The sequence below is a fragment of the Halichoerus grypus genome, chromosome 7 (genome assembly GCF_964656455.1).
Source record: "Halichoerus grypus chromosome 7, mHalGry1.hap1.1, whole genome shotgun sequence".
Taxonomy (NCBI): domain Eukaryota; kingdom Metazoa; phylum Chordata; class Mammalia; order Carnivora; family Phocidae; genus Halichoerus; species Halichoerus grypus.
The window spans coordinates 76435150-76445106 of record NC_135718.1 but is presented as its reverse complement, the minus strand read 5'-3'; the positions used below and the strand labels follow the sequence as shown (position 1 = coordinate 76445106).

The window sequence follows — 9957 nt, the reverse complement described above, 5'->3', positions numbered from 1 at the left end:
TCAGTGTTGGGTAGAGTATCGTAACAATATTTATTGTGTTTGAGTATTTAGAAGTTATATAGGTAGCAAAGCAATTACTAAATATCACAGTAGGTGTTCATTGGTGGTAAACAGCAGACAAATCAAGGCATGTTTAAGAAGTTGAGCATCACGAAAGTCATCATTTGGAAGGGGCGGGCAAGTGGCAGGATTTAGATCGGAGCAGCATTTCACAATCATGAAGTTTAGGCAATAAAATAATTCCGGTACTGTAGTAATACTAGTAATGTAGATTACTAGTAATGTAGCTGGTGGAGTTGGGCATTGTAAGGTTTTTGTTATTAGATTATGCTAGTTAAGTATGACAAAGATGGTCATGGGATAGTGAGAAAATTATAAAATGATATAGGGAACACCGGCCATTGACTTGGAAGAAAATAAGGGAGTATTTTTAAGTAGGGACCAATTGACAATTTGATTTAATTTAGACAATGTTTATTTTATACATGTACTGCTACATTCCATCAGAAAATGTTTTGATTTTATGACAGTTGAACAAATAAAACACATTTGAAAAAATTCTAATGCTTAGGCTTTTAACATATAAATACAATATACAAAATAAATACAATGCAGAAAACCACCCACCCACAAATTACTGTATGCATCATTTCTGAAACACACAATATATATAAAAGTACATCATATACATTGATTGTGGTGTTTTCAGCTCTAAGTAACAGAAAAACTTAACTTTGTAAAGTGCCAGATAGTAACTGTCGCTGGCTCTCTTGAGCCATACGGTCTCTGTCAGAACTACTCAACTCTGTTCTTGTAGTGCTAAAGGCAGCCTCAGGCAAAACAGAGACAAATGGTTTTTATTAGTGTTCTAATAAAACTTTATTTGTGGACACTGAAATTTGAATATACTTTTCACATGTTGCAAAATATTCCTTATTTTTTTCCACCCACTTAGAAATGCAAAACCATTCTTGGCTTGTAGGTTACAAACACGGGCTTTGGGTCACATCTGAATATCTGAATCCTTTGTGGGAAAATGCACAACCAAGCCAAACCAAGGCACTACAGCAATAAAGTGAGTGGTGAATGTTGGTAGCCAACTTTTTTTCCAGCATAATTCAAGAAATACAATTATAATGATAATAGTATCTAACATATGCTTTTCTTGTGTCTCAGACACTATTCTAAGTGCTCTAAAAATATTAACTCATTTCTATGTCAAAGCAATCCTACCATTATCACTTCTCGTTTATAGAAAAGGAAACAGAGGCACAGAGAGGTTAAGTGGCATGCCCCATGCTGGAATTTGAGCCACGGCAGTAAGAGTCCAGGGTCCACATCTCTTAACCACTACCATGTTGCTTCTGCTATGAAGAAAAAGGCAGTGAAGAACATTCTTAAGACACTCATACAAAATTCTAAGGCAGATAGCTCTGCCCCCTGCTAAAACATCAACAGTAAGATAAATACTACTTCTTTACGTAGTGTTATAAGTGTTTTCAGCTGTTTTTAAAAATAATTTCAGTCTTTTCTTATGAATAAATGTGTCCCTAATGTAAAACTCGGCTGACCTTTCTGAAGGATTGGTTCAGTAATGTCTGTATTCATTTAAAAATTCAAGGAAATAGAAAAAGATGCATTAAATTTTAAAAGAATATTACATTTAAAATACACATTAGAGTAACAACAGGAGTCGATGCCGAGATATAACGTGAAATATCTTCACATACGTGAAAACTACTGAACCAAGGCTACATTTTTCCCTATGTACAATTATGGATGGGATCCACGTGCACATAAACATCCACAACCTGTCTTGTAGCGCGCTGACACACATTAGTTCTACATACTAAAGGATTCTTCACATGTGTGTAAGGATATCACCTGGTTTTTTCAATGTGTTTGTGCTTTTTAAAAAGCTTCAAATATCTAGACATTGATAGACATTCTTAAAAACAAAACCCAAAAAACAAAGAAAACCCCTCAGAATCCAACTGCTGCAACATGACTTCTGGTGTAACTGTTACCCTCACTCAGTACAGATTCTCTTTGAATTTTTGTCAAGGAACTTTCACATATTTGAAATGTCTGCAAAGGTTCTATCCCAGCATCACGGATCTGAGGTTCACTGAAACATCACTTCCCGATAAAGGCTTCTGTATCTGTTGCAGTCTGTGCAGTTACACCTTCGAGTGCTCCAAGTCCACCTGATGTCAAAGGTTTCTGAATGCTCGGGAAGGATACTGATAGGAGCTTCTCACTCAGGTAAGCTTTTGGATATCTAGTGATGGCTGCCCTGACAGAAAATTTCCTGACATTCATTTGTTTTTATAGGATTTCTCTCATATGATTTCTATGTTGTGCGATCTAGTATGACTTCTAAAAGAACGGTCTCCCTCATGTTTTACAATTTGTAGGTTGTCTGATACTTAATTAAGTCTGACATATGGTAAAAAGCTCTCCCTCATAGATTTAAAGAATTTCTGTATATTTCCTTTTTTGTCAAGAAAGACTCTGAAATTTTCTGAGATTGATGATATTCCTAAGTTTTTTGTCTTGTGTGAATTATCCAATTATTCTGAAGGATGAATTCCAAAATAAGTTCCCAGTTCATAGTATTTATCAGCTTTTTCCCTCTGTGTGTGTCTTCTGATGTGCAGTAAGTTTTGATTTCTGAATAAAAGTTTTCCTACACTCCTGACATTCATAGGGTTTCTCCCCTGTGTGTTTTCTCTGATGTATGATAAAATGTGACTTCTGAGAGAAGGATTTTCCACATTCCTTACATTCATAGGGTTTCTCTCCTGTGTGCGTCCTTTGATGTAATCTGAGGACTGAATTCACAGAGAAAGATTTACCACATTCATGACATTCATAGGGCTTCTCCCCTGTGTGTTTTCTCTGATGTTTAGTGAGGTCTGATTTATAGTAAAAGTTTTTTCCACATTTATTACATTCAAAGGGTTTCTCCCCTGTGTGAGTTCGCTGATGTACTGTGAGAGCTGACTTCTGGTAGAAGCATTTCCCACATTCCTTACATTCATAGGGTTTCTCTCCTGTGTGAGTTCTCTGATGAGTTTTGAGGTGTGAATTTCTAGAAAAGAATTTCCCACATTCCTTACATTTATAAGGTTTCTCCCCTGTATGTGTTCTCTGATGTACTGTGAGGTGTGATTTCTGGGAAAAGGATTTCCTACATTCCTTACATTCATACGGTTTCTCCCCTGTGTGTGTTTTCTGATGTACCATGAGGTATGCCTTAACATAGAAGAACTTCCCACATTCATTACACTCAAAGGGTTTCTCTCCTGTGTGTGTTTTCTGATGTTCTACAAGGTGTGGCTTCTGGTAGAAGGATTTCTCACACTGATTACATTCGTAGGGTTTCTCCCCTGCGTGAGTCCTCAAATGTCTACTAAGAGATGACAGGTGATAGAAAGTTTTCTTACATTCTTTACATTCATAGGTTTTCTCTCTGGTGTGGGCTTTCTGTTGTACTGTGCGGTCTCCATTTCTAGAGCCAGATTCTCCACATTCCCTGGGTTTGTCCTTTGAATGAATATGCTGATGTATTACGAGAACAGACTTCTGGCAGAAGGACTTTCCACATTCATTGCATTTATGGATTTTCTCTCTGGCTTGAGTTTGCTGGTGTTTTGTGAGTTCTCCATTCCTAGAAAGAAATTTCCAAATTCAGTAATGTCTAAGGTACACTAGCTTAGCTGAGAACCAACTTCCAGAGATTTTCCCATATTGATTAGATTCACAGTTTCTCCACTTACATTCTCTGACACACACTGTGGTTTAACATTTGGTAGAAGGAACCTTCCCTTGCATTGTATGCACAGAGTCTCTCAAATGCCTGAGATCTACAAAGCCTCCCTTACTGTGTAACTCAGAAGAGTTAAAAGACGAAACTTCAGAGTTTGAATCTCCTGGTCCTGAATAAGATCTCCATTACGGAAGAGTGCGTTCCCATTTGGGTTATATGCTTTGGAATTCACTCCAGTGTTAGTTTTCTCACATTTAGTATGAACTAGTGTTTTCCCACTTCCAGTACTCCCGTCAATACTTTCTTACTACAAGGCTTCTAATCTTAAAATCGAAATCTTGGACTTGCCTTGAATTTTCAGCTCGGCTTTGCTGGTATTTCGCTCCTAGGTCATGAATTTTCCAGAGGTCTTCTACAAAGGAATCCAAAATTTAATACCGTATAAATCTTAATGTATTATTATGGTTGTAGGGTTGATTCTTAGGCTTCAGGCAATCTCCCCAAATAAAGGAACTCTCAAATGCAAATTTCATCTATCCCATTGGTTTAGAAAAAACATAAACATTAAAAACTGCAGTAGCAGACCAGGGAAGAAACGTGGTTATAAATCCAAGTACTTCTGACACTTTACAAATATGGCCTTAAAAACTTGGGAGGAAAATGTTAAGGGGGAGGAAAAAAAAAAAACAGGGAGCAGAGAACAAAAGATATTCAGAGTGCTGCTGAACAAGACTTAGGGACTCAGAATGCTGTAAGCCCATGACAGACAAGAAACAGTAAGTAGAATGACAAAAAAAATTAGAAGACACCTGTGTTCACTGAAAATATCAGGGGAAAGATGAAACTGGATGAAAAGCTAACAGGTCTTTGTCAGCTCAAATCTAATTTGCTGTGTTCTTTTAGCAGACTGTAAACTTCTGCTTGATTTCCTCTACATCTGCACATGACAATCTGGGTGCCAACACTAAAGTGACTTTCTGAAAACATCTGTTTCCCCGTGTGTGGGGGAATAGTTCTACACTTTGGGCTCTCACTGTCCATCTAGCTGGCTTAATTTTCACGGGGACAGAAGACCCAGGAACACATAGATCCTAAAGGAAAGATAATTAAAAAGAGAGTGCAAGCCATCATAAAACAGGATGAATTCCCATTTGCAGTAGCAAAGATTCTCAAGGCTGATCGCCAAATGCTGCATCTCCAAAGCAGTGTTAGCCACAATTCAGTCCCAGGCTTATTCTGCTTTCGTAGTTTAGTTCCCACCTATCTGCTTCAAGTTATTGCATGATCTATAAAGAGTAATTACTCAACATCATTCTGCAACCTTTACTGACCTTCATATTTATTCATCTTTAAATGCTTCACAGAAAGTGAAAGATTATGAGCAGAGGCTTGGGTTGGAATTTCATGGCACTTGTGGGGAAGACGTTAAGACGTTACCTGATGGGGACCTGGGCAAGGCTAACTGGGACACAGAGGAAACAAGATCATGTGTGTCTCTGGTCTTAGGAAAGGAGGAGCCCTTGCAGGAGTTACTGTGAAGGGCACAGAGGAGAAGACAGTGCCTGCCTCTTTTTAATTCACATTCAACCTTTCAACAGTATCTAGTGAACAACTACTAAACACCAGGCATTGTTCCTGGTCCCGGCAACACGTAAGTACACAAGTCAGGAATATGAGAAAAGCTTTTAAGGAAGCAGAGTGAGATCATCTTAGTAGTTTTTTTGGCTTGTTTTTAGTTTTTTAAATCTTAGTGTTACAACACTCCAAGTAAGGTGAAGGAGATTTTAGAAGGGATAATTAGTACTTTGTGTGAAAGACAAACCACATCTAAAAGGAAGTATCAACTCTGAAATAATGTAATTGATGAAAAACAAAGATTTGTAATCTGATTTCAGAGTTTAAAGAGAGAAAAGGAAGTTAATAAAACCAGTGCTGAAAAATAACTGAGGCATCTCATTGTTAGTAAAAGAAGGGAAATGGCATTTGGAGAAAAATTTATCATCAGATTTAAGATTACAGTGTTCTAGAATTTCAGTAACTGGGAATTCTAGAAAAAAGACAAAAATTTAAGGCAAGGTTAGGCAGCAATTAGATTTTGTATATAGGAGAGAAAAGTAAATCTATTTTAAAAAGTCTGGCAAAGGAGGAATTTTGTGGAAAAATGAAAACCGGAAGTGTGATTTATGTTGCTTGCATATGCAGATCAAGTGTCCTTGGTCTTTTCCAAAAGTTTATAGGGCATTTAAAAAAGAGATTCCTAAAATATTTCAGAAGGCCAAAGGCACCAACCACCTCACTAGCAACAGGGGCCACAGGTCCTCACTCACCCGGGTAATTCCGATGTGGAAATTCTACTTCCAATATCCACGGTTCTTTTCCTTGTTTCAGCTTGAAGACTGCATTCGGCTTTTTCACACGGTAACCTATTAATGGAAAAGTATGTAATACAGATTACTTGGAATTTAGGGACTTTGAAGGATGAGGAAATGCAGTTTTAGGAGAACAATGAAGGTCCTACTTAGGCTTGGCAGATTTAGATTCTTTCAATGGGGAGGGAGGGGACAGAAGTATTTTTTCTGGTACCCAAAATGGATTCATCACCTTTTACCCCTGGAACAAAGCTAATACTATGCAATCCGGCAACTGGGAAAGGAAATGCAAACTCCTGGTAGTTACATAGGGGAAGTTTTTCTCACCCACTGAGATTAGGAGACCATAGTTCTCTTGCATCACTTCCCTGTATAGGGTCCTTTGAGCAGCGCTCAGTAACTGCCACTCTTCCCGGCTGAATTCCACAATAACATCCTTGAATGTTACTGGTCCCTGTAACAACAGATTTCAGTTCAAACTGAAGTAATCAGTAGAGCACCACAAAAAGACATGTGTAAACTAGCTGTTAACCTGCCAACTATAAAGTTTACTCTAGAAAGTTAAGATACTTTGCTCCTCCGTACATAGATGAAATGTTCAATATGTATTTACTGAGATACCACCCATGCCTAGAACGCTGCTGGAGACACGATGAATGAAAGCAACTATTCCTGTTGTCAAGGAGCTTACACTCTGACAAGGAGGCAAAGATGTAAATACTTGAATGCAACATGCATAGCAGGTGCTCTGATAGAAATATGTACCAGATATACGGTGGTCACAAATGGGGATAGATATTTGCATTGTATATTCTCAAATCAGATTTTACTAGGTAGTCAAGCTACCATAAACTGGGAAGAAAGAAAATAGAGTCGGCAAAGGCCTTGATGCATGAAAAATGGCAAGTTTAGGAAAGTTACAAATAAGACGGCATGATATGAGAACAGGAAAGATTAATTAGAAGGTGATACAGTCCAGTCAGGTGACAGAACATGGAATAATTCTGAGTGTGTCTCTGGGCCATTAAAATATATTTTGTATATATATTTTGCATACTCACTTAATTGGTGCCTGTTTATAAATATAAGTTTATAAGTCTTTATTAAAAATTGATGTTTTGTTTTTCTATTTATAAGAAAGAAATATGAATAGATATTCTGCTATTTCCCACTATTTTTACACTTTGTGGGCTGTCCTACACATCTTTGGGACGTTCACCCATTCACTTACAGAGAACAGGGAGCCACTGAAAAGACAGATACGAAGTGCTAGAGTTACAGGAGTAGCCTGGTCGTTTAGAAGAAGACACTGAAGTAGAAGAGGCAAATACCACACCCGAAATATGGAGTGTTAGAAAATTAAGAGGCATATGTGAAATAGCAGCAGTGGGGGGAAGAAACATACCTTCATGGGAAATGAATAATTATTGAGAGAAGGGAAGGATAACTCCTGCAGTATCTACAGAGTTTGAGAATAGCTAGGACCGTAATGCTAATTATTTTCATTCTCTCATTTTTATTGGTAGGACTGTGTAAGGCTATGAAATTTCCTCCAATCATCGCTTTGCTTATATTCCACAGAATCTGACATGTAATGTGAAAACTTGAAGAACTTCTTCGCTGAATATAAATTCTTACTTCTACTTTTTTTCTTGAAAACACTGTTCTGCTATTCTTGTTTTATATATATGTTGCTAATAAAAATTCTGTCAATTTTATTTTCTTTCCTTGGCAAGGGCTGTAGACTTTTTTCCTTGTGACCTAGAGGACTCTTTTTTCTCTACTTTTAAGTAAGTCTAGTAGTTTTATGAGACTCTCTCTTGGGGTTTGCCAGACTCTGGGTCAGTTCTCTCTGGCACACAGAGCCTTTTCAGTATGTAATTCTGTTTTCCTTTTCTTTATGGAAAGTTTCCCTGGATTAAATACTAGCTCTCTTCCACTATTTAGGTTTTGTTATTCAGGGATTCTACTTTATGTCCTATTTGTTATTCTCTCTTCCTCTTCCTTGTCCATTCTTATCGGCACCCCTACCCTCTCCCCCACTCCACGGTCTCTTCCAATTCCTCTGCCACATGTCAGTTATCCACTTGCATTTCTCTTCTCCCAGAGCTGCACTGTCATTTAATCTTCTAACCTGACAGGATTTTCTGTTCTACTATTTCTTCCCTGAGTTAATTTGCTTATATTTTATATCTACTTGTTTTTCAGTTTCTGAGTCTTTAATCTCTGGGTTTTAAAGGTATTTCCTATCTGAAACTCCTTAATATCGGAAATCTGTAGTCTACTTTGCGTTTGTTTGGGGGAGGAGTACTGACATCAACGGACAAAGTGTTAATTCACACATTCTACTTTTTTAGTACTGTCTGCATGTTGAGTAACATTTTTTGTTCATGATCAAATGAAGATAAAACATTTTTTGGTGAGGAGGGATATAAGTGTTACCCCAGTCCTCAGTTCCTCAAAAAAGTCTGTTGCCAGAGTATATTCACATTCTTGAAAGAAACAGCAGTACGGGGGTGGCATCTTCAGATTCTGTGAAAATGTACTCTTTTCTTTAGGACACCTGATTTCAGCTGCTTGTTTTCTGATTGCCTTCACTACCAAGGACACAAGGGATTCCACTTCTTTTCCTCTGTGTTGCTGACTGCTTGAAGCTGCCGTCTGCGTTCCTGCACACATTCGAAGTCCCTTCCTTTTTACTCCCAGTGCCAGTCCTTGGATCCCACGGTCTCAGGCCTCTCCTGCATCTCCCCAGTCAGGGTGAGCGTCTCTGTGCCCACTTGATCTTACGTTGCTCTACAACTATGACCTCGCCATCCTTCCTCTTCCATCAGTGCCCTCCTGACTTCCTGCTCTGGGGTGAGCTCCAAACTGCTTTTGCTCATAATCGTCATCTCCCAACTTACACAGAAACAGAAGTTTCCTGTCTCCTAGCTATACAGTGGGAGTAGGTTGGGGCGTGTGGAGACATTTGTATTTTGCCAACTAACATTATTCTGTGGCAACCAGGAAATCCATAAAAGAAAACTGGAAAACAAGAAGAAATCCACTGGGCAGGAGGAGACAGAGTTGAATTTTGTTCACACTGTGAAGTGACTGTGGAACATATAGCTGGAACTGTCTATTCTGATGGATATACATGTAAGTAAATTTCCACAAATAATATTGTCATATTTAAAAAACAGGGTTCCAGAAGAGTCAAGAAGTCTGAAAGCAACAACATTCAAGATAATGGTAGGAGAAACTAGGCCAAGACCGAAGTCTGACAGAACTCTAAATATACGGGCAGGTCAGGAGGAGGGTGCTTAGGAGGCCAAAGAAAGACAGATTCACAGCTAATGGGCAGTTCTAGTTCAAAATCCAAATATAAAAGTCCAAGGTAGTGTAACTTGGTAAGTGCACTCCAAAAGAAGATATATGGGTAGCAAATAAGCACATTAAAACATTTTCAATATATTAGTCATTGGATAAATGCAAATTAAAACCATAATGAGATACCACTACACACCTACCAGCAGGATTTGAAAAAAAACTGACAATACCAAATGCTGACAAGAATGCGAAACAGTACTCTGTACATTGTGGTAGGAACACACAATAGTACAGCTACTCTGGTACAGTTTGGCAGTTTCTTACAAAGGTAATCACAATACTAATCTGATGCAGGCAAGCACATGCCTAGTTGTTTACCCAAGATAAATGAAAGTCTGCATACACACAGCAATCTAAATGCAATTGTTTGTAACACCTCCTTTTATAATTGCCACTAAACAGAAACCCAAATGCTTTTCAGCTGGTGAATGGGTTAATAAATTG

The 9957-nt window shown here is 38.1% G+C and overlaps 1 protein-coding gene across 4 annotated transcripts in view; it reads right to left on the bottom strand.

The window, feature by feature from the left end:
- Positions 1-452: 452 nt before the first annotated feature.
- Positions 453-9957, bottom strand: part of ZNF25 (zinc finger protein 25) — a 19905-nt gene continuing 10400 nt past the window's right edge. For all 4 annotated transcript variants that reach the window (XM_078077777.1, XM_078077774.1, XM_078077776.1 and 1 more), the window contains exons 3-6: positions 6469-6595; positions 6100-6195; positions 4121-4184; positions 453-3673 (exon numbers count right to left, since the gene is read on the bottom strand). In XM_078077777.1, coding sequence (XP_077933903.1) covers positions 2623-3673; positions 4121-4184; positions 6100-6195; positions 6469-6595 — 1338 coding nt within the window. In that variant the 3' untranslated portion in view covers positions 453-2622. The remainder of the gene's footprint in view (positions 3674-4120; positions 4185-6099; positions 6196-6468; positions 6596-9957) is intronic.